The following is a 27,462-nucleotide window of genomic DNA, read 5'->3' on the forward strand; positions in this document are numbered from 1 at the left end:
TGGCTCCTGGAGTTTGCTCCCGTTTCTTTATCTTTTAGTTTTAATATTATCTCATTTAGTTATCTCAGTAAATTAATCCTCAGTAAATCCATTTGCTGGGCGTTTTAGAGTTGAGGGAAATGAATCCTGAAGAAGTTAAACTCGAGATGTTCGTATCAGGAGTTAAACCAGGTCCATCTGATCTCAAAGCTTATACTTTTGACAACCGAAATATAATTTTATTAATGAGGTATTATATGTAAAGTGCTTAGTGCAGAGCCTCATACATAGTGAATGTTGGAAAAAATAATAGTTTCTTTCCTCTCTTCTCATTTTAATTTTGCTAATGACCGTACATGGTTTAAGCTAGCTTTGAATGGTTGGTACTTAAGAGTGAATGCTACTTCCCCGCCTGATAGGGAACTAGTAATCTCAAGTTCCTGCTGGTTAAGATATACTTGGGCAAGTTTTTGTCATCAGGGTTCTATAGAGAACTGGAGTCAGTCTGAAAGCAGACAGGTTTAACACCAGAATTTACATGCTTAGAAATGTTTTAGAAGTTATGAATAGCCTGTTAAACCCAAAATACTTTATGCCTGCAGTGAACAATAGTTTCAGGTAATATTGACATTGTAGTGATAAATGACCATACTAGGAAAACAAAATTGCCCAACAATTATTAATTTTTTTATTCTAGTAAATATCTATTGGCGTTCTGAAGGGTATGCCCTTTAGAATAAAAACTTTGAAGGCAGAGGCCACTCTGAATTAAAACTATACGTTACGTGACACCTGGCTGGCTGTTGGTGAAGTGTGCAACTCTTGCTCTCAGGGTTGTAGGTTCGAGCCCCACGCTGGGTGTAGAGATTACTTAAAAATAAAATTTTAGAAAACAAACAAAAAAACTGTGTCGAGTACCTAGAGTAGTACTTGGCACAAAATAGTGCTCAAAAAATATTTGTTGACTGACAAGTTTCCAGATTCTTTCAAGGGCAGTAGAGATAGGCTGATGGTGCTGGTTCTCTATTGTAGCTCATTTCATGTCAAATTTCTTTTCCTAGGCAGTTATTTTTGAAAGTGTATCAGCAACAAATAGGATGATCTTTTGCTCCTAAAAGAATGAAATGAGAGGTATTCCTGAGGTAACTAGGCTGAATTGCAAGACAGAAGGGGAATTTTCCAAGAATTTAAGGACAGTAGTCTAAAGTCCCGACTTCCAGGCTGAGTAGTGAAAACTTGAGGGGTTGGCCTGAGGTCAGTCCTCCTTTAGGTAAATAAATGAGGTTTTAGGGAAGAGGTGTTTTGTCAGTTTCCCGGACCAGCTGCTGCTTGGATCTTGCTAAATGCAGCTTCTTATTCAGAGAGCTGGGTGGGGCATTCTGTTAAGTTCCCTGGTGATGCTAAGGCTTTTGTTTCCAGGACCACAGTGAATAGCAAGCAATAGGATCTCCATGAGATTTGTAAGTATTTTTAAAAAGTTTGAGAAACCCTAGTGTAGAGCCGTTGTGTTGAAACCTGTTTTGTTTGAGTACCCTTTTTTTTTCTTTTCAATTATGTACTGCCTTGCATGGTTTTAAAGTGTCATCTAAAAAGTGTGTTTAGGGGCGCCTGGGTGGCGCAGTCGGTTAGGCGTCCGACTTCAGCCAGGTCACGATCTCGCGGTCCGTGAGTTCGAGCCCCGCGTCAGGCTCTGGGCTGATGGCTCGGAGCCTGGAGCCTGTTTCCGATTCTGTGTCTCCCTCTCTCTCTGCCCCTCCCCCGTTCATGCTCTGTCTCTCTCTGTCCCAAAAATAAAAAATAAATAAATAAATAAATAAATAAATAAAAAGTGTGTTTATTGTAAGCTGAATAGTTGCAAAAGATCTAATTTCCAACATATTTTGGCATTTTTAAATGAAATTAAGTTTACTACTTTTACAAATATATCCAGTGGAATCTAAGCAGCATAGGAATGTGATGCCTTTCACCATCCATTTAAAAATATTTATGAAAAAAAATTTTTTTAATGTTTATTTTTGCGAAAGCACAAGCTAGGGAGGGGCAGAGAAAGGGGGACAGAGGATCCCCTCTGGGCTGTGCACTGACAGCAGCAAGCCTGATGTGGGGTTTGAACTCAGGAACTGTGAGATCATGGCCTGAGCCAAAGTCAGACACTCCACCAACTGAGCCACCCTGGCACCCTGAAAAAGATTTTAATTGATGAAGATTTTATACTGTTTGTTTTCCTTTCATACTTTTGTTTTTACAATAAAACTGTGTATCTACATTTAATTATTTTTTGTTAATATCCTATAGGACTTTAGGTACTAAGATTTTGTCTGGAGTGAGACATCATAATTTATGGTTTTACAAAACTGATGCTAACAACATAAGTATTAAAAGTTGTGTTAAAATTTAGGGGCACCTGGATGGCTCAGTTGGTTAAGCATCCTATTTCGGCTCAGGTCATGATCTCACGGTTCGTGGGTTCGAGCCCCGCATTGGGTTCTGCGCTGACAGCTCAGAGCCTGGAGCCTGCTTCAGATTCCGTGTCTTCCTTTCTCTCTGCTCCTCCCCTGCTCATGTGCTGTCTCTGTCTCTCTCTCTCAAAACTAAATAAACATTTAAAAAAAACTTAAAAAGTTGTGTTAAAATTTAATTAAAAGTAAATTTTTATGACTTCATTTCTTTTTTTTTTTTTAATGTTTATTTATTTTTCACAGAGAGAAAGAGAGAGAGACAGAGCATGAGTGGGGAAGGGGCAGAGAGAGAGGGAGACACAGAGTCCGAAGCAGGCTCCAGGCTCTGAGCTGTCAGCACAGAGCCCGATACGGGGCTCGAACTCACAAACCATGAGATCATGACCTGAGCTGCAGTCGGTCGCTCAACCGACTGAGCCACCCAGGTGCCCCATGACTTCTTTATTTCAATAAAATAAATAAGGTTATCACTTTTTTCCAATGATTTGATATATCCGTGAAGGAGTAGCATGTATTTCTGGAATGAGAAAAGATTTAGCTTCAGTTCTGTTTTGTTTTTATTGATGTAATTCTGAGAAACCTTAGTTACATGAGTAAGTAGATGGCATTGGATAGAGTGTAATTGTAGCAATGTATCAGGTCTTTGAATTCTTGAATTACTCATGACAAAATTGCGTAGTGATCTGTTATAAAGAATTCTTAAGTCCTTCCATGCTTTTGATAAGCAAAGACTTGGGGCGCCTGGGTGGCGCAGTCGGTTAAGCGTCCGACTTCAGCCAGGTCACGATCTTGCGGTCCGTGAGTTCGAGCCCCGCGTCAGGCTCTGGGCTGATGGCTCGGAGCCTGGAGCCTGTTTCCGATTCTGTGTTTCCCTCTCTCTCTGCCCCTCCCCCGTTCATGCTCTGTCTCTCTCTGTCCCAAAAATAAATAAAAAAAAAAAAAAAAAAAAAAAAAAAGTTGATAAGCAAAGACTTGGAAATCACCTGACTTGCCAAAGGGTTTGTTAGAGTCAGTCACTGTCCCAATAGTTACACCTACATTTTCACCTTCAGGTAATATACATTGATTTTGATTGTGAAGCCTTGACTGTAGCATGGTTCTCTAGGAGATTGATTTTAGGCATGAGTGAGTATGTGAGGAAGTTGAAGATCTGCAAGTCAATTGCTCTGAAACTGTCTTTGCCCAGTACCTGTAAGTCTCTCTGTATTCCCAGGGGTCAGGGTACCCCGCGGGAGGACCACTGACCTAGCGGGGTCCTGTGGTGGTGTGGGAAGGAAAGAGGAGGTGTCAGTATGCCACCTGTTACTCCTAAAACAGGGTTGTGGGGTGCCTGGGTGGCTCAGTCGATTAAGCTCTGACTTCAGCTCAGGTCGTGATCTCACGGTTTGTGGGTTTGAGCGTCGCATTGGGTTCTATGCTGACAGCTTGGAGCCTGGAGCCTGCTTGGGATTCTGTGTCTCTCTCTGTCTGCCTCTGCCCCACTCACACGTGCGTGTGCTAGCTCGCTCTCTCTCTCCCTCTCTCTCTCTCTCTCTCCCTCCCCCCCCCTCTCTCTCTCCCTCTCTCTCCCTCTCTCTCCCTCTCTCTCCCTCTCTCTCCCTCTCTCTCCCTCTCTCTCTCTCTCTCCAAAATAAACATTAAAACACAGTTGTAACTAAGCCCAGATGTTCTTAAGGTGAGGATTGTTGATCCTTTAGAGATATAAACGCTAATGTCTTCAGCTGTTAAATCTCATTTGTGTTTAATGTCATTGAGTTACTAGAACTCGGTCCTTGAATAATGAAAGCCCACCTCTGAGAGTTTTCAGAATACTGGTAGTTAATACAGGACATGCTTGTCTAGGATAACCCTAATGATTTTTACCCATTCTAAATACTTGGGACTTGCTTTTGGGGCCCAGATTGTTTGGTGCAAAATGAAAGGATGATTGGATCTGATCTGGAAGCTCTGGTACCCCGGTAGCCCATGAACATCAAGTCAGGTTTTTCTTTTCCATTTGCTGAGACTAGTAAAAATAGCGTGCAAGAGTTTGTTTCAAGGGAAGCTAGCTTTGATATTAGGGCCGGGCTGGGTTGAGTAATAATTACTGTCCTGCTTGTTAAAATTTCTGCTTATCAGAAAGGACTTTTTTAACACTTGAATTGGGATCACTGTGGGTAAAGACTTCTTTTTAATCTGTAGAAACTGGAGGAAAAAAGGAGAAGGATTTTGCTCAGACAACCAGTGCTTGTTTGAATCGTATCCAAGAAGCTTTGCTGAAGCACCAGTGGCCACAAGCTGCAGGGTACATGCACAGTTACTTCCAGATCCTGGAAGATTCCGACAGCCACAAGAGGCAGGCTGCACCTGAGGTAAGTGAAGTGTGAGCCTGTGGGAGGAGATTACGGCTACCCGAGAGAGTTTCTGCCCCTTGAGCGCCACCCAGAATAGCTTTTGCAAGGATCGCAAATTGATTTTTCTAAAAGCTACTGAAAGTGGTTTTGGGTGGAGAATTTATACTGGGACATTTTTTCTTGCACATCTTTTTACTTGTTAGGATTTTATTTTATCTTTTAAGTTTATTTATTTATTTTGAGAGAGAGAGAGAGAGAGAGAGAGAGAGAGAGAGAGAGAGAGAAGGGGCAGAGAGAGAATCCCAAGCAGTCTCCGCACTGTCAGTGCAAAGCCCAACTCGGGGGTCAAACTCACGAACCGTGAGATCATGACCTGAGCGGAAGTCGGACGCTTAACCTACTGAGCCACCCAGGAAGGGCTACTTATTAGGATTTTGAAGGAAACTAAAAATATTTTGAACTCTGAATTCTCAGATTCCCCACTATTCATTCCTTCCTTCTAAATTCTCCCTCCTTTCCATGTGTTGTTATTTTTCCCTCTCTATAGGATGTTTCCTATCATCATACCAACGTGTTGTTTCTTGCGTCTTAAAATCATCTCTTGACCCCCATTTTCTCCATAGGTGTGTGCCATTTTTCCACTTCCGCTTTCAGCCAAACTCCTTGAAAGGTTGTGCATACTTGTTCTCTCCAAACCTTCTCCAGTTAGGCCCCTCTGCCCACCAGCATCACCGTTTCTACCAAGTTGCTTTGTCAGGGTCAGCAGTGATCTCCAGGTTGCTAAATCTGGTGCCCAGTTCTCAGCGCTCGAGTAACTTGACCTGTCAGCAGTATTGAAGACAGTAGATCGCTGCCTCCTATGTTGTGATAAGCTTTCTTCATCTGGCTTCCAGGACACTGTTTCTCACTTTTCTCTCTTGCCTCACTGGCCTTCCTCAGCCTCCTGTGATTGCTCGTCTGCTCCCTGGCCTTTTGACTTGGGAGTTCCCCAGAACTCAGTCCTTAGTCCTCTTCTTAAATGGCCTTAAATCTGGTCTGTATGCCGGACGATTCCCAGTTGTGTATCTGCGGCCCTGACATCTCTCCAAGCCCACGTTCCTCTGTCCAGTTGTCTGTTCCGCATCAGCACTCAGGTGTCTAACAGTTGTATCACACCAGCGTACCTAAAGTGGACCTTCTGATCTTCACCATCAAACCTAATTTTCCTCATCTCAGATGATGGTTTTTTAAGTATCTAATCGCTGGGGCCCGACTCTGAAGTTCCCTTTCTTTCATACCCCATATCCTATTGGCCCTCCTTCAGAATTCGGTCTGAATACTTCTCGCCAGCTGCGTGACTGCACGTCAACCCAAACCACTGTCATCTCCCGTAGATGACTGCTTGCCCTCCGGCACCCCCTTGTCTCTTTTCAGCATAGCGAGCGACCAGGGTTATCCTTTTTAAAAAATAGTCTTATAAATAAACGACCATACAGTTCCCACATTTAAATGGTACAATTCAATGTTTTTTCATATATTTGCAGAGATATACAGCCATTACCACAATCTAAATTTTGAACCTTTTCCTCCCCCCCCCCCCCAAAAGAATACACTCACAGTCACTCTCTGCCCTGTCCCTCCTTCCCCCACTCCCCAGCCCCTGGCAACCACTAATCTACTTTCCGTTTCCGGACATTTCAGAGAAGTGGATTTTATGATATGAGGTCTTTGTGCATGACTTCTTTCGCTGAATGTGTTTTCACATTTATTCTTGTTGCAGTTTTTATTAGTACTTCTTTCCTTTGTATTAGAAGGTGACATTCCATCCTGTTCTGTGTGTCCCTTCGTCTGTTGTTAGACATGGGCGTTATTTGCACTTTTTAGTTATTATGGGTAATGCTGCTATGAACATTCACGTTTTTGTTAGGGATGTTTGTTGAAATCTCTCTTGGGTATGTACCAAGGAACAGAGTGCTGGGTCATACAGTAACTGTGTTTGGCCTCTTGAGGAACTACCAGACTGTTTCCCAAAGTACCCGCACCATTTTACGTCACCACCAGTAATCTATGAGGTTCCAATTTCTCTGCATCCTTGCCAGGTTTTGTTACTGTCTTTCTGATTGTAGCTGCCTTAGTGGTTGTGAGATGGTAGCCCGTTGTGGTTTTGATTTGTATTTCCCTAGTGACTAATGATGCAGCATGATCTTTTTAATTTTTTTTTTTAATGTTTATTTTTGAGAGAGAGAGAGAGAGTGAGTGAGTGGGAGGGAGAGGGGCAGAGAGTGACAGAGACACAGAATCTGAAGCAGGCTCCAGGCTCTGAGCTGTCAGCACAGAGCCCGACGCGGGGCTCGAATCCACGAACTGCAAGATCATGACCTGAGCTAAAGTCAGACGCTTAACCGACTGAGGCACCCGGGCGCCCCTGCAGCATGATCCTTTTAAAACACAGGATCGATCATGTCACTTCTCTGCTAAACTCTGTAATGGCTTCCCATTTCACTCAGTAAAAGCCAAAGTCCTAATGATTGCCTGCAAGTTCTGTATGATCTGCTCATTCCCTTTCCGCCTTGACCTTTCTGATCTCATTTCCTATTACTCAAATACTGTTTTTTTTTCTTCTTCCAGCCTCCCTAATCTCCTGGTTCTTGCTTGAACAGACCATGTGCACTTTTGCCTGATTGCCTTTGCTGTACCTATTCCTTTTACTTGAAAAGGTCCTTCTTCAGATATCACTATAGCTATCTGTCAAGTCTCATTTTCAGTGAGTCCTACCGTGACTGTTTAAAATGCAATTCCATACCGCCCCCTCCACTTTCCAGCTGTCACTCCTGACCCCCTTAGTGTGCTCCATTCTTCTCCCACCATACTTGCCGATTTAATTCTGTTTCTGGGTTATTGTCTGTCTCTCTACAATAGAATGTAAATTTCCTGAGCAGAGGGATCTAGAACAGGGCCTGGCATATACTTTTAAATTTGTTCAGTAAAATATAGTTTATCCATAAATAACTTCACATGGAGCTCTCAAATAGCTCTTACTAATATAGTAACCATCGCATTGGGTAGATATTTAATAAAGCCCAAAAAAAATCTGAGAGAAAAAACCTATTGGTTGAAAATTTAGTTTATGGGCAAAGCTATGTTCATCTATAAAACATTGGACAAGTTATAGGTTCTTTTTGTCCAGAATTTGTATTATAAAATGAAGGATTTGAATCAGTGGTTTCCAGACACTTGTCTGCTTCTTTTTGAATTATCTAGGGCTTTTGTTGAAAATACAGACCCCTGTGCTCTACCCTATACTGATCAGACTCTGAATCCCTAGAATATTTATTTTTAAAAGGTGTCCCAGGTAATTCTTATACACAGCTGGGTCTAAGAACAATTGTTACAGTCTACAAATTTTCTATAAGCTCCAAAATACTACAGTTTGGTTTTTCTACAAAGGAAATCTTGATTCCTCTTTCTGAGTTGGAAAGGTGAGTATTAGGATTATACCAAACAACTAATATATATATTCACAGAAAGAACTGATTTAAAATTCTCTTAAATATACTTTAAGATCAGTAATGAGATAGGGGTGCCTGGGTGGCTCAGTCGGTTAAGCATCTGGCTTCGGCTCAGGTCATGATCTCATGGTTGGTGAGTTCAAGCCCCGCATCGGGCTCTGTGCTGACAGCTCAGAGCCTGGAGCCTGTTTCAGATTCTGTGTCTCTGTCTCTCTGCCCCTACTTCCCCCACACACTTACTCTCTCTCTGTCTCTGTCTTTCTCTCTCTCTCAAAAACAAACATTAAAAACAATTTTTTTTAAATCAGTAATGAAATATTTTAACTGGGTAAGAGAAATAGAGATTTACCCCAAGAAGCACTCCAGGTTCTGTTCCCAGAGTTTTGGTGCTCTGGGGAGAAAGTAATACTTCATTAAAATTTGACTGTAGCTGATGAAAAATTTTAAGTTGGAGTTCTCAATATAGATTAAATATAGTCAGTTGTAGAGCTTTATAGATCTCAGGAAACATCTAGTCCATTGCACTCATATTGCAGATGAGACCAAGAATTGTGAAAAAGCCAGGGTTAACAGAAACTGAGTTTTCTGACTTTAACATTCTTGCCCCTATGCCAATTAGAAATTCTGTTTTCAATATGGATCTGAGCTGCGTACCTTCTTTAGACTACTAAGTTTAAAATGGCACTATTACAGCCATCTGCTATTTTTATTTAATGGATGGAAAAACTTTATCGCATGAGATATAATATTTAGTTTTACTGGGTGAAATGAAGTATAGTAAAATGTTGATAGTAGTGGTATCTAGGAAAACGAATTATAGGTTGTAAGCAGAAAAAAGATAGGGTCCTTAGGCAGAAATTGGTTAAGGGAAGGATTTTACATTTTTATTAGTAATTTCTGTTTTGACAGATTATTTGGAAGCTCGGAAGTGAAATTCTGTTTTATCATCCCAAAAGCAACATGGAGACTTTCAATACGTTTGCTGACAGGATGAAAAACATGGGTGTCATGAATTACTTGAAGGTGAGAGAACGCAGGCTTTGTGAATTGACATTGACAGTGCTTGTTCTTAAAAAAAATCTTCTCAGTGATGAGGTAGGTAATGATGTAAAAGGCATGGAAAAAGGGTAAGAGGATAAATACAAGAGCCTGAAAGGAAGTAGTATTGTGAAAACCATTTATTCCTCCATTTCCTGCTGCCTGCCTTGTTCTCTGAGGCAAAATACCTTGTCTTTGTTTATCTCCGGCTGCCAGGACCAGTCCTTAAGAGATGGCACTTATGCCTTATTTTGACGTTGGACCAAATTCTAACCTCTTTGCTTAATTCATTTGGGTTCTCTAGGAATTCATGCTCTTAGAAAAAAGAAGCAGCTAAAACAAATTGGGAATTCGAATATGTGAAAGTGGTCCCCCCCCCCCCCGGCTTTATTAAGGTATAATCGTCCTATAACATTGGGTGAGTCTAAGGCATACGGTGTGATAATTCGGTACACGTGTATATTGTGAAATGTTTACCGCGTAAGGTTAGTTAACGCATCCTTCCCCTCACACTGCCACCTTGTTGTTGTTGCTGTGGTGAGAACATTAAAGTTCTACTCCCATAGCAACTTTCAAGTATACAGTCCAGTGTGATTAATTATAGTTACTCTACATTAGATCCCTGGAACTTACTCATCTTACAACGCTAAGTTTGTACCCTTTGACCTACATCTTTCATTTCCTCCACCCCCTCGACCACCATTCTACTCTCTGTTTCTGTGAGTGCAGTGTTTTTAGATTCCACATGTAGATGGTGAGATCATACGATATTTGTCTTTCTCTGACTGACTTCACTTAGCATAATGCCCTCAGGGTCCATCCACATTACCCAAAATGACAGGATTTCCTTTTTTATTATCAAGTAATATTCCATTGTGTATATGTGTGTGTAGATACATACGACATTTTCTTTATGCGTTCATCCATTAGATGGGCACTTAGGTTGTTTTCATGTCTTGGCTATTGTGAATAATGTTGCAATGAATATGGAAGTACAGATATCTCTTTAAGATAGTGATTTCATTTCCTTTGGATATGTACCCAGAAGTGGGATTGCTGAATGATATGTAGTTCTACTTTTAGTGTTCTGAGAAGCCTGCACACTGTTTTCTGTAGTGGCTGTATTAATTTATATTCTCACCAACTGTGTGTGAGGGTTCCATTTTCTCCACATCTTAGCCAGCATTTATCTCCTGTTTTGATAATAGCCATTCTGATAGATGTGAGATGATATCTCATTCTGGTTTCGATTTGCATTTCCCTAATGGCTAGTGATGTTGAACACCTTTTTATGTGCTTGTTGGCCAATAATATGTCTTTGGAGAAATGTCTGTTCAAGTTCTCTGCTCATTCTTTTTTTTTTTTTAATTTATATCCAAATTAGTTAGCATATAGTGCAACAATGATTTCAGGAGTAGATTTCTTAGTGCCCCTTACCCATTTAGCCCATCCCCCCTCCCACAACCCCTCCCGTAACCCTCAGTTTGTTCTCCATATTTATGAGTCTCTTCTGTTTTGTCCCCCTCCCTGTTTTTATATTATTTTTGTCCCCTTCCCTTGCATTCATCTGTTTTGTCTCTTAAAGTCCACATATGAGTGAAGTCATATGATTTTTGTCTTTCTCTGACTAATTTCACTTAGCATAATACCCTCCAGTTCCATCCACGTAGTTGCAGATGGCAAGATTTCATTCTTTTTGATTGCCAAGTAATACTCCACTTAGGTATATACCACATCTTTTTTATCCATTCATCCATTGATGGACATTTGGGCTCTTTCCATACTTTGGCTATTGTTGATAGTGCTGCTATAAACATTGGGGTGCATGTGTCCCTTCAAAATAGCACACCTGTATCCCTTGGATAAATACCTACTAGTGTTATTGCTGGGTCTTAGGGTAGTTCTATTTTTAATTTTTTGAGGAACCTCCATACTGTTTTCCAGAGTGGCTGCACCAGTTTGCATTCCCGCTCTACTCATTCTTTTTATTGGGTTTTTAAAAAAAGATGTTATTTTATTTTTTAAGTTCTATTTATTTAAGTTATCTCTACACCCAACGTGGGGCTCAAACTCAACCCCGAGATCAAGAGACGCAAGCCAGGCACTGCTGGGGTTTTTGCTATGGAACTGAGTTCCTCATTTATTTTGGATATTAACCCCGTCAGATATATGACTTGTAGATGTTTTCTCCCATTCCATAGCATTTTCATTGTGTTGATGGTTGCTCTTGCTGTCCGGAAGCAGTTTAGGTGAATATAGTCCTACTTGTTCATTTTTGCTTTTGTTGCTTGTGCTTTTGGTGACAAAAATCATTGCCAAGACCAGTGTCAAGGACCTTTTTTTCTTATGTTTTCTTCTTGGAGTTTTATCGTTTCGTGTCTGAGTAGTTAAGTCTTTAATTCATTTTGAGTTAGTTTTGGTAAGTAGTAGAAAATAGAGGATGAATTTCATTATTTTGAGAGTATCTAATTTTGCCAGTAGCATTTATTGAAGAGACTGTCTTTTCTCTATTTATTGAGTATTCTTGGCTTCCTTGTCAAAAACTGGTTGATTATATATGTGTGGCTTTATTTCTGGGCTGTTGATTCTGTTCATTGGTCTATGTGCCTGTTTTATGCAGGCACCGCGTGCTTTAATGACTGTAGCTTTATAATGTAGTTGAGTCAGGAAGTGTGATGCCCCAGCATTGTTCATTCTCAGGATTGCTTTGGCTATTTGGGGTCTTTTGTGACTCCATACAGATTTTAGGATTGTTTTTTCTACTTTTGTGAAAAATGACCCTGGAATTTTGATAGGATTACATTGAATTTATAGATGGCTCTGACTCTTAAATGTAGAGAACAAACAGAGGGTTGCTGGATGGGTTGTGGGAGGGGGGATGGGCTAAATGGGTAAGGGGCTTAAGGAATCTACTCTTGAAATCATTGTTGCACCATGTGCTAACTTGGATGTAAATTATAAAAAATAAATAAATTCTAGAATGTGCAGGGAAAAAAATACAGATGGCTGTGGGTAGTATGGACATTTTAGCATATTAACTCTCCGATCCATTCATAAAAATGTTTTAATGGTCCTAATGTGTAGGCAGAGCTCCCTTTCTAGATTTTTTTTATTAAAGCCTCATCCAAAAACATTGAGTCTCATCCAGAAACATTGCGATGTTTCCAAAATGGTAGACACTTCCCTGTCTGTGGTATACATTTAACTAAAAGAGTACTTTTTCAATAAAGTTTTAAAATGCTTTGCTTTTTAATTTTTTTTGGTATCTCTAAAGTTCTTGAAACACAGCCATACCCATTCATTTCATTGCCACAGCTGCTTTTAGTGTGACAAATGACAGCATTGAGTAGTTGTGACAGACCATATGGCCTGCAAAACCTAAAATATTTACTCTGTGGTTCTTTTTTTGTTTTGTTTTTACTTTTTCTATTTTCCAATTTTTTTATGGTGGTAAAATATATAGACCATAAAATATGTTATTTTAACCATTTTAAGTGTACAATTCAATAGCATTAATGACATTCACAGTGTTGTACGGCGATTGCCAGTGGTTTACATTTTTCATCATCCCAAACATGAACTCTATGCCCGCTATGGAATTACTCCCCATTCTCTCTTCCCAGCCCCTGGTAACCTCTAATATGTTTGCTGTTCTATGGATTTACACATTCTAGATTTTTTCAATGTTTATTTATTTATTTTGAGAGAGTGCACACCCGTGCACCACTGGGGGGGGGGACAGAGAGTCCCGAGCAGGCTCTGTACTGTCAGTGGCAGAGCCCTACGGGGGACTTGATCCCACTTGATTGTGACCTGAGCTGAGACTGAGAACCGAATGCTTAACTGACTGAGGCACCAGACACCCTGATCTATTCTAGGTATTTTACATAAGTGGAATCAAACAGTATTAGTTCTTTTGGGTCTAGCTTATTTCACTTAACATCGTGTTTTCAAGACTTATTTATGTTGTGGCAAGTATTAGAACTTTTTATGGCTTTTTATGACTCATTAGCATTCTGTCGTATGTACCTATCACATTTTGTTCACACATTCATCCGTTGTTGGTGGTGAACATTGGTGTACAAGTATCTCTTTGAGTTCCTGTTTTGAATTCCTTTCGGTATATTACCTAGGAGTAGAATTGCTGGGTCACGTTTTATACATATAAAATGTATGTAAATCTGTATGTAAGCAAATATAAAATATACAAAGATACAAGTCTACGTTTAACTTTGCGCCATTTTACATTCTCACTGCTTTCTTATTTTGAAGAAAGATTTCTCCCAGTTTAGGATTCTTTTCTTAATTAGAAAAAATTTCCGGAGGTTCTCCTTACGTGCCAGGTGCTCTCTTGCAATCTTATTCTCTGGTAGCCCAGGTATGCTACGGGTGGAATTTAAACGGAAGCAGCTTATGGTTCTGCTTGAGGAAGAACTTTCCAGCTGAACGGTTGGAAAAAGAAATGGCCTGTCTTGGTGTGTGCTCCCCTCTCTTCTTTCAGGAAGACACTGGTTAGCCATTTGATTGGGGAGGGAGGGTCGAATTTTAACTAAATTATTGGTTGGGTTCTTTTAAGCCCATAGAATCTATTCAGTTGAAGTAAAGAAACCTGAAAGGAACCGTATTTCACACTCCAGAGTCCGAGGGTGATAATTAAGATAGGCAGTAAAACATTTCCTGTAAAACACTTTCTGCTATTTTCCAGATAATGTGCTAGACATAGTCCTTGCAGTAGAGGGAGACGGGCATGTATGTGGAATCAATTATGGGTACCAGAGTAGAAACGCAAGATACAGTGAGAAGACGAAGGAGGGAACGGTCAGCTCTGGAATCAGAGAGGGCTGGGATTAAATGCATAGGGGGGTCACGGAAAGAAGCGATGCTTCAGCTGAGGCTGAGAAAACAAGTGGGTGTTCACTGGGCAGATCAGAGGAAAAGCTGGGCGGGCAAGGCAGGGATTGATGAGAATTTGATAGCCCTGCATCCAGTGCTTCAGTTACTCTAAAAGTCACTTGGGTAGAAGCCAGGGGAAGTCGGCTGGGTCCTCTGTGCCATCCCCAGGGAGCTTAGTTTTTCCTCTGTAGGCAGTGGGAGCCATTGAAGGTTTCACACAAATGAGTAACAAGATGGGGTTTCTTTGGCAGCCCCATGGAAGGCAGATTTTAGAGGGACAAGATCAGAGAGACCAGTTGAGAAATTACTGAAGTAGTTTGTGACGAAGGCCTTGAACTCTGACTCTACTCACATGACTAACTGTACTTCCCGTTATTCCCCTCTTTAATATCCTCCCTACTTGTGATGCTCATTCTTTGTGTAGTTGTTCTTCTTGCTTCTATAGTACGCATTCACTTTTCCATTTGAACCAATGACATTCTTCAGTAGTCCTTTTTAAGATGTTTTCTGTGAGCTTCTATGACATCTATAAAATAATGTATTGATCACCTGCTGTGGACCAAACTAGGCAGTAGGTGGGATGCAGGTATTATCTCATTTAATCTTTATAACATTCTTCTGAAGGGTTAATAATAATTGTTCCATATAACAGGTAAGACTCAGGCCAAGTCACATACTCAGGTTTACGTAGTTTTAAGTAACATCTGAGCCAGGACTATCTGTCTTGAAAGCGTCTGTTTGTTTCACTAAATGACACTGCCTTCTTTTTGTGAGTTTACCTAATTTAGCTCCCATTTGCATAATGTTAATTGTTTCATGTATCTTTCCTCTTTGCTAAATTGACGTTTTTGATGATAGAGACAATATTGTTACATCACTTATGTACTACCAAGGATTTAGCCCCAGCATATATATTTACTGAAGTTTTGGATGAACGGATATCTAATGACCTGTTTGTCAGTGGGCTTTTTCTTTTTATTGTTGCAGATCTCCTTACAACACGCATTATACCTTCTGCATCATGGAATGCTTGAGGATGCAAACAGAAATCTCAGTCGTGCAGAGACATGGAGATACGGTGAAAAGTCATCGTCCCAGGAAGTGTTAATCAACCTTGTTCAGGCCTATAAAGGGCTTTTGCAGTATTATACTTGGTCTAAAAAGAAGATGGAATTGTCTAATCTTGGTGAGTGAAGATGAGTGTACTTTTTATGGCTATGAGACTGAATCAGAGGGACAGACAGGATCTTTTTTTTTTTTCCTTTAAGTTTATTTATTTTGAAAGAGAGACAGTGCACGTGAGCGTGCACGCAAGTGGGGGAGGGGCAGAGAGAAGCAGAGACAGAATCCCAAGCAGGTTCTGCGGCACCAGTGCAGAGCCCGATGTGGCAGTTGAACTCACGAACCATGAAATCATGACCTGAGCCAAGATCAAGAGTCAGATGCTTAACCGACTGAGCCATCTGGGTGCCCCTAGACAAACAGGATATTAAGGAATAACCTCATTCCCCTACTTTGAAGCCTGGCTCTTTCCAGATACTGCAGAGAACAGACATATCTATTGATGTAAAATTCTTGATCATCCTTTGTAATATTTCTGATATATCATACTTTTCAGACATAAATTAGATGATGCATAAATTAAGTCCATGATCATGTTAGATTTATTGTTTTGTTAATTTTTTTTTTTTTTTTTACATTTATTTATTTTTGAGAGACAGAGAGCGTGAGCTGGGGAGGGGCAGAGAGAGAAGGAGACACAGAATCTGAAGTAGGGTCCAGGCTCTGAGCAAGCTGTCAGCACAGACCCTGATGCAGGGCTTGAACTCATGAACCACGAGATCAGACCTAAGCCGAAGTTGGACACTCAACTGATTGAGCCACCCGAGTGCCCCAGTTTATTGTTTTTTTAAGTATTTTCAAGAAAGGTTACAAATTTTTTTTAGTAGACATTATTGCATATAATAAACATTTCTTCCTGTGTATTTATTTGTTTTTTAAATTTATTTTTACTTATTTATTTTTTTAAAGTTTATTTATGTAAGCAGTTTCTATACCCAGCATGGGGCTTGAACCCACAACCCCAAGATCAAGAGCTGTGTGCTCTACTGACTGAGCCAGCCAGGCGCCCCATTTTCCTGTGTGTTTAGAATGGAGTTTAGTTTGTTTTATAATGTTCGTTTTTTTAAAAAAGAAATTTATTTTTAAGTAATCTCTAAATTCAGTGTGGGGCCTGAACCTACAGCCTGAGATCAAGAGTTGTACGACCTTCTGACTGGGCCAGCCAGGTGCCCCTGTTTTATGATGTCATTCTTCATATTTATATTCTTCATATTCTTCTCTAATATGCTTAGAGAATAGGGCAAGGTAAAGTTGTTTTGTTTCTGTACAAAGGTCATGATTTTCTTGATTGACCACACCAGGAATTGGCTGCATGTCCCCACTTCTCAGAGTTCCCTTTCTCTGGCTTCCAGTGGTGATGTTACCTCTCCCATCCCCGGATTTGTGTTTAATTCTCTGCATCTTCCTTCTCTTGTGTAGTTTTCCTCCATAGCCTCTCTAGGATTCACCCTTTTTATTTTCTCATCCTCCATCCAAATCTCAGTCCCCGTATATATCGGCTAATATGTATAAGCAGTGATTCCTTATGATACTTATATGTACGTAGTATTCCCTTGGTCTCTTGGATATGCAGGTTCACTAATCTCAAAATTCCATTCCCTCTTTCTGAGTATGATCTCTCCCAAGACACTCGTGAAAAGCTGTCTTCATTGTGATAATCTTGTCCAGTCTTCATGCTTCCTCTCCGTCTAGAAGGCCATCTGCCCTTCCATGACTCGTTAGACCCCCTCATTCTCATACCATAAACCTCATAGCTCCACGTCTGACCTATATCATTTGACTCTTTACCTCTTGCTTTTTAATTGTCCTAAGTTTTTTCATGTCTGTTTTATGTTCTATCTCTTCTTTCTTCTAGACTAATCAGTCTTCTGAGGTTACATATCTCTTATTTCTTTGGTTAACCTTGACATAATGCCTGGTATAATTTTCTTTTCTTTTTTTTTTTGAAGGCTTATTGAGGGACACCTGGTGGCTCAGTCGGTTGAGTGTCCGACTTTTGATTTCAGCTCAGGTCATGATCCCAGGTTGTGGGATTGAGCCCTGCGTGGACTCTGTGCTGAGCGTGGAGCCTGCTGAAGATTCTGTCTCCCTCCCTCTGCCTTTCTGCCCTGCTCACGCTCTCTCTCTGTCTCAAAATAAATAAAACCTAAAGAACTAAAAAAGGCTTATTGATATTAATTGATTAGATGAGTTTTAAAGTCAGTATTTGCCTTTTTCTAACCTTTCTGGTTAGGTGGAATTCAAACAAACATTGGTGATAAAAGCAGTAGGAACATGGCATTTGCACGGTCTCTTCCACGGGTAGATGATTTAGGACCTTTCTGCAGCTGACGGCTTGTTCACTACCAAGAAGACATAAAGATGACATAATGTGTGGAGCTCTTTAGATCATCTTTAACTTTGGATGTTTGTTTAATAAAGAAAGGTTAGGACTGGTTCTGTGTAACTGAACTCATGAGAACATAACACCTGAACGAATGCTCAGTATTGGTTTGGGATTTTTCTCTGTTGCTCTTGGCCTGTCCTGGTTGGATTTGACGCACTGGTGACTGGAGACCCCCTTCCACGGTAAATTCACACTCCACTTCACTGACTCGGGGCGTGCTTTTTTTTTTCCTTTTAAAATTCTTTATCGTTTCTTAACCTATTTTCCCTTTATCACTTCATATTCAGGTCCGTATTGATATATATTTAGTTGATCCTCTGGGAGGAGAATACCTGTGCATTTTGGGGAAGGGGAAGGGCTGTTATTTTGGCCAAAAATAAAAAGTATTTTGTTTCTGTTAGCTGTCACTTTTGAAAGACTAACTTTTCTTTTAAAATTTTTTAAAAAATACTCATTTTGAGAGGGGGAGAGAGAGAGAGTGTGAGCGTGCACGAGTGAGGGAGGGGCAGAGAGAGAGGGAGACACAGAATCTGAAGCCGGCTCCAGGCTCAGAGCTATCAGCACAGAGCCTGACACGGGGCTCAAACCCACAAACGGTGAGATCGTGACCTGAGCTGAAGTCGGTCGCTTGACTGACTGAGCCACCCAGGTGCCCCTAGACTAACTTTCCTTTTAAACCTTTAAGACTGTGAAATATAACATGCAGAAAAAGTGTGTACACAAATGTGTGTTAAAATGAATAATTTAAAACAAATATCCAGGTAGCTACCACCTAGGTTCATTCTCAAAGCTCCCCAGGTATGCCTTCCTGACCACACTTCCTTTTGTTCCTTTCGTGTGTGTTGGCAGGGAGGGAGGGTGTTGGGGGTGGGCGGGGAGAGTTTGTGAAGATGTAGTATTATTCTTTAAATGTTTGTTAGGATTTACTGGCAGAGCCATCAGGGCGTGAACTTTTCCTGTGGATAGTTCATTGATTGCTGTTACTATCAGGAGTGTCCTCGTTAGTGAATAACTTTCAAAAATCTTTTATCTCTGAACAGATGAAGATGATTATGCTTACAACACAGCATCCCAGACTATGCTCAACCACAGTTGGAAGACATCGGTAAACCTTGGTGCCTTGATTCAAACTCCTGGAGTTTGGGACCCTTTTGTGAAGAGTTATGTAGAGGCAAGTAGGCTTCTCATAAAGTTTTATTCGTTTCATTTGTTATAAGCCTTATCTTTATTGGTCAGAAGGCAACTAAATGGAGAAAATTGTTTTGTTTTTTTTAAAAAGAGAGGGGCACCTGGCTGGCTCAGTCAGTGAAGCATGCAACTCTTCATCTCAGGGTTGTGGGTTTAATTTTTTTTTTTTTTTTTTTAATTTTTTTTTTTTTAACGTTTATTTTTGAGACAGAGAGAGACAGAGCATGAACGGGGGAGGGCCACAGAGAGAGGGAGACACAGAATCTGAAACAGGCTCCAGGCTCTGAGCTGTCAGCACAGAGCCCGACGCGGGGCTCGAACTCACGGACCGTGAGATCATGACCTGAGCCGAAGTCGGACGCTCAACCGACTGAGCCACCCAGGCGCTCCAGGGTTGTGGGTTTAAACCCCATGTTGGGCATAGAGACTACTTAAAAAAATAAAGTCTTTAAATAAATAAATAAATAAAAATTTTTAAAAAAAATTTAAAAGAGGGAATATGATATGTCTTTTTGGTCTGAGTCATTTTTGTTTTACTAATATCCTGTAAATGTTACTGTTTTTGTTCCCCTCACCACTGAGTAATGGGACATGGTCGAATATTTATAAAATTAATAGCAATATAATTTGTAAATGTTAATTCGTTAGTATTCTTATTGAATTTAGAAGGAAAGCAAAAAGTTGGTTGTTGCTTTTTTAAGTAGGCTTTATGCTCAGTGCGGAGCCAACGTAGGGCTTGAACTCACCACCCTGAGATCATGACCTGAGTTGAGATCAAGAGTCAGACACTTAACCAGGCGAGCCACCCAGGTGTTCCCAAGCAGAAAGATATTTTATATTTCGTGGGCTAGAGAAGACCAGGGGACAAAAATCTGAAACTAGGTCATAATGTGGGATGAAGAATAATGGCTTTTAGGAAGTTCGTCAGGGTGCTGTGTCATCTCAGAGTTGCTGTGAAAGGACGGGGCGGTGGGGGGGGCTTGGCACTGGGAATAAATCTTCAGAATTTTTGAAAGTTACATAAACGCTAACATGATAATTATGCTGTCAAAAGATACTCTCTGAAACCACATGCCAGTGAATCTGGGAATTCCCCTGTGTGGGTGGGAACGAAAGGGAAGGAATCCTAGTTCCCATGTGCTCCTTCTGTGGCTGAAGTCATGTCGGCACTGAGGTTCGCTGCTTCGTGGGGTCTTTCTCACTCGTCGGTGGGCCCTGCTTTGAGGCCTTCATTTCTTTCAGGAACAGTTCCTAGGTTGAAGTGGCTGCATTTTTCAGTAACAAAAATGTGATCAGGAAGAAATGGGAACCCATGTGGGCCTTTGTTGTAAGTGATCTGTGTTCCACAGAGGTTGTAAGGTATGCTGGTGACAGCAAAAACTGCCATTACTGTCGTTCCCTGTACAGGAAGTACTGTTTGTCGTTTTGGTGAATTTTTGTACCCGTCAACAAAGTCAAGTTGTGCATTATCTTTCACTCAGCTGTCTTACAGAATTTAGCGAAGACATTATGACTTATTTTATATAGATGCTGGAGTTCTATGGGGATCAAGATGGAGCCCGAGAGGTACTCACCAATTATGCCTACGATGAAAAGTTCCCGTCAAATCCAAATGCTCATGTCTACTTATACAACTTTCTAAAGAGGGAGAAGGCACCAAGAGAGAAACTGATAAGTGTGCTGAAGGTATAAAATGTTTATTTCAATGACTGAACAGGGTCGGAGGTCTACTTTAAGACATCCTTAGGGGCGTACGGCTGGCTCAGTTGGAAGAGCATGTGACTTGATCAGGGTGGTGAGTTCAAGTCCCATGTTGGGTAAAGAGATTACTAAAAAAAAGAAACTTCAAAACATCCTTAGGTCGTGCCTTCCAACTTGCAGATTCTGGCACTCCTAGCAAGTCACTCTGTTTGTGTGATGGTGCCCTGAGGTGGACAGAGGGGATCCCGCCCTGAGGGGACCCCACCACGGCCGGCCGTTCCCCCATCGCCCTGCCCAAGTGAGACTGAGGGCAGAAACCCTTTGCCACCCTTCTTGGAAAGTTCTGCTTTGATAATTTTTGAAAATCAGCTTTATGGAACCTTTCACGCAATAAGACACTTATTTTAAGTGTATACTTGAAGGCATTTTAACAGAGACATACATCCATGTAACCACCATGATAATCAAGACGCTGAACATTTCCATCCTCTCAGAACATCTTTGATTTCCCTTTTGTAGCCTATCTACCCACATTTTTTCTGGCCCCAGGCAAATAATGATCTGCTTTCTGTCACGACAGATTAATTTTACCTCTTCTAGAATTTCATATGCATGAAATCTGCAATAAGTGCTCTTTATTGTGTGGCTTGTCTTGCCCCGCATGTTTTTGAGATTCATCCATGTTATTGTGGGTATCCGTAATTTGTTCCTTATTACTGCTGTGTAGTGTTCCATTTCTACACATACACTTCTTGATGGTGTATTTTCACTTTTTGCCTGCTATGAATGCTGCGGTGAACACTCACGTACAGGGCTTTGTGTGCATATATGTTGTCATTTTTCTTGGGTAACTGTATGAGTGGAATTGCTGGAAAATTTGAAACAACCTCATAAGAAACTGCCCAACTGTTTTCTTTTTTCAATTGAGATGTAACTGGTGTATAACGGTATGTTATTTTTAGATATACAGTGTAGCGATTCAGTATTTGTATGTATCGCAAAATGATCACCACGGTAATTCTATCTATCTGTCTATCACCACACAATTACGTCTATCACCACGCAGTTACAACTTACTTTTCTTGTGATGGGAACTTTTAAGATTTATTCTCTCAGAAACTTCAAATATACAATACTGTATTAACTATGGTCACCATGTTCTATATTATATCCCCAGGACTTAGGTTTATTTTATAACTGGAAGTTTGTACCTTTTTGTTTGTTTTTTGCTTTCGAGTTGTATTAGCTCTTTATATTTTAGATATTAAACCCTTACCAGATAGGTGATTTGCAAATATTTTCTCCTTTCACTGGGTTGCCTTTTCATTCTGTTGATGGTTTCCTTTGCTGTGCAGAAGCTTTTTAGTTTGGTGTAGTCCCACTTGTTTTTTTTTTGCTTTTGTTGCCTTTTGCCCCACCGGTTTGTGAAGTGACCGTACCATTGACATTCACGCCGTCAGTATGTGAAGGTTCAGTTTCTCACTTCCTCGCTAACACTTGGTATTGTCAATCGTTTGAATTAATAGCCATTTTAGTAGATATGCAGTGGTGTCTCATGTGGTTTTAAGTTGCATTTTCCTAATGACTGATGATGTTGAGTATCTTTTCATATGCCTGTTGGCTACTCCTGTATCATCTTTTGTGAAGTGTCTGTTCAAACGTTTTGTCTCTTTTTTTAGAGATTAATTTGTCTTCTCATGGATTTGTTAGTTTTATATAATCTGTCCTTACCTAAGGCATATGACATGGGATTCACAACATGGACTGAGAATATTTTCTTCCAATCTGTGGCTTGCCTTTTTTTTCTTAATAATGTCTTTTGAAGAGCAGAAATCTCTAATTTTGAAGTACAATTTATGCATTTTTTCTTTTATAGTTACTATTTGTCCAAGAAATCTTTGCCAAGCCCAAGATAATGAAGATTCTCGTCTATGTTTTTTTTTTCTTTTTTCTAGAAGTAGTACAAATTTGTGTTTAGGTCTATGATAGATTTTCAGCTAATTTTTTTGTGTAGTGTGAGGTCAAGGTCAGGGTTCATTTTTCCCCCCATGTTGTTATTCCAGCACCATTTGGTGAAAAGACTCCTCGTCCTCCTTTGAATTACATTGGTAATATTGTTGAAAATCATGGGGCGCCTGGGTGGCTCAGTCAGTTGAGCGCCGACTTCGGCTCAGGTCACGATCTCGCGGTCCATGAGTTCGAGCCCCACGTCGGGCCCCTGTGCTAACAGCTCAGAGCCCGGAGCCTGTTTCAGATTCTGTGTCTCCCTCTCTCTGACCCTCCCCCATTCATGCTCTGTCTCTCTCTGTCTCAAAAATAAATAAACGTTAAAAAAAATTAAAAAAAAAAAATCAATCGACCGTATATATGGGCTCTGTTGTCTTCCAGTGGTTTATATATCGCCATCCTTATAGCTACCCCACATGTTATAACTGTTGCTTTATGTGAGTCTGTGTCATGACAGTCATATAAATTTGTCCTTTCTCAAAATTGTTTTTCTAGGTTCTTTGACTTTCCATATACTTCTTTTTAAGTATTTTATTTTTATTTCTTTAGAGAGAGAGAGCATGAGTTGGAGAGAGAAGGGGAGGGGGGGGAGAGACAGAGAGAGAGATAGAGAGAATTCCAAGCAGGCTTCACGCTCAGCACAGAGCCTAACACGGGCTCAATCCCATAACCCTGGGATCATGACAAGCTGAAACCAAGATTCGGACACTCAACTGACTAAGCCACCTAGGCTCCCCTTTCCATATACCTTTTTATTTTTATTTTTTTAATGCTTTTTTTTTTTTTTTTTTTTTTTTGAGAGAGAGATAGATACCATGAGCAGGGGAGGGGCAGAGAGAGAGAGAGAGAGAGCGAGGGAGAGAGAGCGAGAATCCTAAGCAGGCTCCTCAGTGCAGAGCCCAACACAGGGCTCAGTCCCACAAACTGTGAGATCATGATCTGAGCCGAGACCAAGAGTCGGATGCTCAACCAAATGAGCCGCCCAGGCGCCCCTCCATATACATTTTTAAATCAGCTTGTCTAGTGCTAGAAATTGTCTTGCTGGGATTTTCAATCTATAGATCAATTCTGAGAAAATTTACATTTTAACAGTATGGAGGTTGCCAAATTGTGAACATCATATGTCTTTCCATTCATTTAGGTCTTTTGTTTCCCTATGAAATGTTTTATAGTTTTTGTATATATTTTGTTAAATTTATCCCTGTTTCGTGTTTGGGGTTGTTACTGTATAGGACATTGCTTAAAAATTTTTTTTAATGGTAAAATATATATAACATAGAATTGACCATTTTAAATGCATTTTTATTATTTTTTTAAAATTTTTATTAAAAAAAATTTTTTAACGTGTATTTATTTTTGAGAGAGAGAGAGAGACAGAGGGTGAGTGGGGGAGGGGCAGACAGAGAGAGAGAGACACAGAATCTGAAACAGGCTCCAGGCTCTGAGCTGTCAGCAGAGCTCAATGCAGGGCTCAAACTCACGAACTGCGAAATCATAACCTGAGCCGAAGTTGGACACTTAACCACCTGAGCCACCCAGGTGCCCCGACAGGGATTTTTAAAAATAGCTTTACATAGAACACCTTTCTATACCCAAATTGAAACTGGACAAGAGCAAAACATGTTTTAAATCCTTGATTCATTTACTGAGGGCATATTAGGCAATAAGGACCTTATTTGAAACTAAGCTGAAATTTGAGGAATGCTGTTATCACGTGTAAAATTTACAAGATTATTTTTTTCTTCCAGATTTTGTATCAGATTGTACCATCTCATAAACTCATGTTAGAATTCCATAGATTACTGAGAAAATCAGGTAAATAATTTTTATTTTGTATCTCCATGTGCAGATAAGCTGTAGACTAGCAAACTATGGCCCATGGGCCAAATCCACCCCTAATCTGTTTTTATAAATCAGGTTCTTTTGGAGCATTTATGTGTTGTCTGTGGCTGCTTTTGCACTACAACAGCAGAGCTGTGTAGCTGTGACATAGACCGTATCATTCACAAAGCTTAAATATTTACTGTCCCTTTATTAGGAAAAGTTTTCTGACCCCTGCTGTAGAATATGAGGCAATATTTAGCACAAGAGAAATGGCTGCAGTATAATTCACCTCATTTAATCTCTGTTGCATTTCAGCTCGGTATAGAAAAGAACATTTTTTTTTTAAGTAGGTTCCATGCCCAGCACGGGGCTTGACCTCACGACCCTGAGATCAAGAGTCATGCAGTCTACCAGCTGAGCCAGCCAGGCGCCCCAGAACATAACTTCTTCATAGAAGGAAATCAGCTTAAGTCCAATAGGTACTGGGACTGTGTCAGTCCCTCTCCTGTTAGAAGAGAACATATATAAAATGCCTACATAGGGCAGGCACTTTAATGTTCTCAGTAAAGTATAGCTCATTTAGAAATCAGACTCACCACTCTGACTTCATTAGCAAAGACTAAATTAATGAATTATTGAATATTTCAGATTTATCACAGGAGAGTATGAACAGAATGAATTATTTTAAACTGTTAACCAAACTAGAAGGCTTACAATTCAGTAATATTTTGTCAACTGAATATATATTTTTAGCTTTGTGCACTTCAGTATCTTGTGTAAACTCTAATTGTTGTGACCATTGCAGAAAAAAAAGACCACCATAAACTTGGGCTGGAAGTATTATTTGGAGTCTTAGATTTTGCTGGATGCACTAAAAATATAACTGCTTGGAAATATTTGGCAAAATATCTGAGACAGACTTTAATGGGGTAAGTAGAAGAAGCAGTGTTTATTACTGGCTCAGCACCAGTAAAATTTCCCAGTATTGTAGCTGATGTCTGTCAATGTTTAAGTATCATTCTTTGCTTATGTTTTTTGATTTCTTGAATTGTGTCTTCAGTTGTTTCTTCTGGGTACATCAGAAGCAAGGAAATAAGGTCACAGGTAAAACATACAAAAATTCTATTAAGATTTTTTTATGGGGACACCTGGGTGGCTCAGTCGGTTAAGCGTCCAACTTTGGCTCAGGTCATGATCTCATGGTTCATGGGTTCGAGTCCCACATCGGGCTCTGTGCTGACAGCTCAGAGCCTGGAGCCTGCTTTGAATTCTGTGTCTCCCTCTCTCTCTGCCCCTCCCCTACTCATGCTCTGTCTCTCTCTCTGTCTCACAAATAAACATTAAAAGAAAAAAAGATTTCTTTTATTGTGTCCAAGTAAGTACTGTACCTTACCACTGCAGTACTAAAGAATGTGCGTATTTTCAAGTTGGAAATGATGACAAAAAGGGGTCATCCCCACTCTCCGCCAGGCTGTTTGTAAAGCTCTTGGTGATCTGTGTGTCATCATCTTGTAAGATCACATGGAAACTGCTTTTCTCCCAGCTGGTTTTCAATAATTTTTTGTGGGGCTTTTTAGGGCCTCATAAGATCATCGTCAGTTATCCATTCAGCAGATGTTTGTTAAGTCCATTGTGAGCTGAATATCTAAAACTATGCCTGTGATCATAATACCATTTTGAGAAAAGAAGGAGTGGCCCTTGTCATTTTTAAAAAGTGTTTATTTGTTTATTTTTGAGAGAGCACGTGCAAGTCATGGCAGGGCAGAGAGAGAGAAAGAGAGAGAATCCCAAGAAGGTGCCATGCTGTCAGTGCAGAGCCCAACGCGGGGCTGGAACCCACGAGCCGTAAGATCATGACCTGAGCTGAAGTCAGACTGAGCCACCCAGGCTCCCTTCCACAGACTCTTCTTAAGTTCATATTCTGCCAGTATAGGTCCATCTCCATCACTGACCTTCTCTTTTGACATTTTTCTTTTCCAGGAACCACCTTGCCTGGGTCCAAGAAGAGTGGAACTCCAGGAAAACCTGGTGGCCTAGCTTTCACTTCAGCTCCTTTTGGGCAAAAAGCGATTGGAAAGAGGATAAAGCTTTGGCTTGTGAGAAGGCTTTGGTAGCTGGAATACTGTTAGGAAAAGGTATGGGGTTTTTTTTCGTCTTACGTAGACGTAGCTTTTGGACGATTTTGAAATTACAAAGTGTGACCATTCATTCGTGTCACAGCTTACTTGGTACAGTGCCCAAGGACATTAGATGCTGGGGAGGATAACTGGTGAATGGAAAAATGAACGTTGAGTTGGGGCCAGGTGATCTGCTTGTAAGGACTGTCCGTGGACTGGAAACTGATTTCATCTTGTTGATTGTGGTGCTTGCTTTTTATGCTGTAATTTGCGTATCTTTAGGGGCCAGTTAAGATAGAGGATGCAGACTGTTTCCACAACAACCGCATAGAAAGTTTACTGACATTGTCCACTTGACAGTATTAGAAATAGAAAAAGATTCTTTGCTGACCTTACTGTTTGATAATAGCTCCGCATTATACTTAACTTATCTGTTCCGGTTCGGAGGGAACATTTCTCCCGTAAAAAGAGTATACCTCCTATTAACTTATTTAAAAATCCTCTTAAAGAAAGGGAAATTGACCTTTTCTTCGTGGAACATGCTGGCTGTTAAAACTCTCAGCGCTCGGTGCCAATGGAGCAGGGAAACTGTAGGTCAGAGAAAAAGTGAGTGTCACCCGTGTCCATGAGTAAGCAGTCTGTTGCTAGAGAGTTCAGGGTATCCTAAAGAGATTCTTCAGCTCGGTTGTGAGATGGTTTTATTTTGGAATTAGTATTCTCAGTGAGTGTTTCAGATGATTACAAGGGTCAATGAAATGCTGGTTCCTAAGAGGAAAAGGACAAATAAATAGGAAAACAATTGTAAGATTTCTCTCTGAACACACTGATGCCAAGGAACAGAAATGTGATTCAGACTGAGATTTCTACTTCCTTATGAGCATAGAGGCATCTAGTACAGATATCTAAAGGTGTCTGTGTTTGAGCCGA

At 40.4% G+C, this 27,462-nt stretch overlaps 1 protein-coding gene across 5 annotated transcripts in view; it reads left to right on the forward strand.

Annotated features, from left to right (window-relative positions):
• The window catches only part of TAF1A (TATA-box binding protein associated factor, RNA polymerase I subunit A), a 34,904-nt gene that overhangs the window by 1,093 nt on the left and 6,349 nt on the right, over window positions 1–27,462 (forward strand). For 2 of the 5 annotated variants that reach the window (XM_019465677.2, XM_019465678.2), the window contains exons 2-9: window positions 4,620–4,789; window positions 9,169–9,282; window positions 15,178–15,376; window positions 18,739–18,869; window positions 20,414–20,572; window positions 24,343–24,409; window positions 25,224–25,347; window positions 26,399–26,553. In XM_019465677.2, the coding sequence (XP_019321222.2) occupies window positions 4,620–4,789; window positions 9,169–9,282; window positions 15,178–15,376; window positions 18,739–18,869; window positions 20,414–20,572; window positions 24,343–24,409; window positions 25,224–25,347; window positions 26,399–26,553 (1,119 nt within the window). Of the gene's footprint in view, window positions 1–4,619; window positions 4,790–9,150; window positions 9,283–15,177; window positions 15,377–18,738; window positions 18,870–20,413; window positions 20,573–24,342; window positions 24,410–25,223; window positions 25,348–26,398; window positions 26,554–27,462 lie in introns of those variants that run through there. The other 3 variants (XM_053908955.1, XM_019465683.2, XM_019465682.2) reach the window with 3 other exon arrangements.

This window comes from Panthera pardus, unplaced genomic scaffold (assembly GCF_024362965.1).
Source record: "Panthera pardus isolate Hobbes unplaced genomic scaffold, ASM2436296v1 HiC_scaffold_21, whole genome shotgun sequence".
NCBI lineage: Eukaryota > Metazoa > Chordata > Mammalia > Carnivora > Felidae > Panthera > Panthera pardus.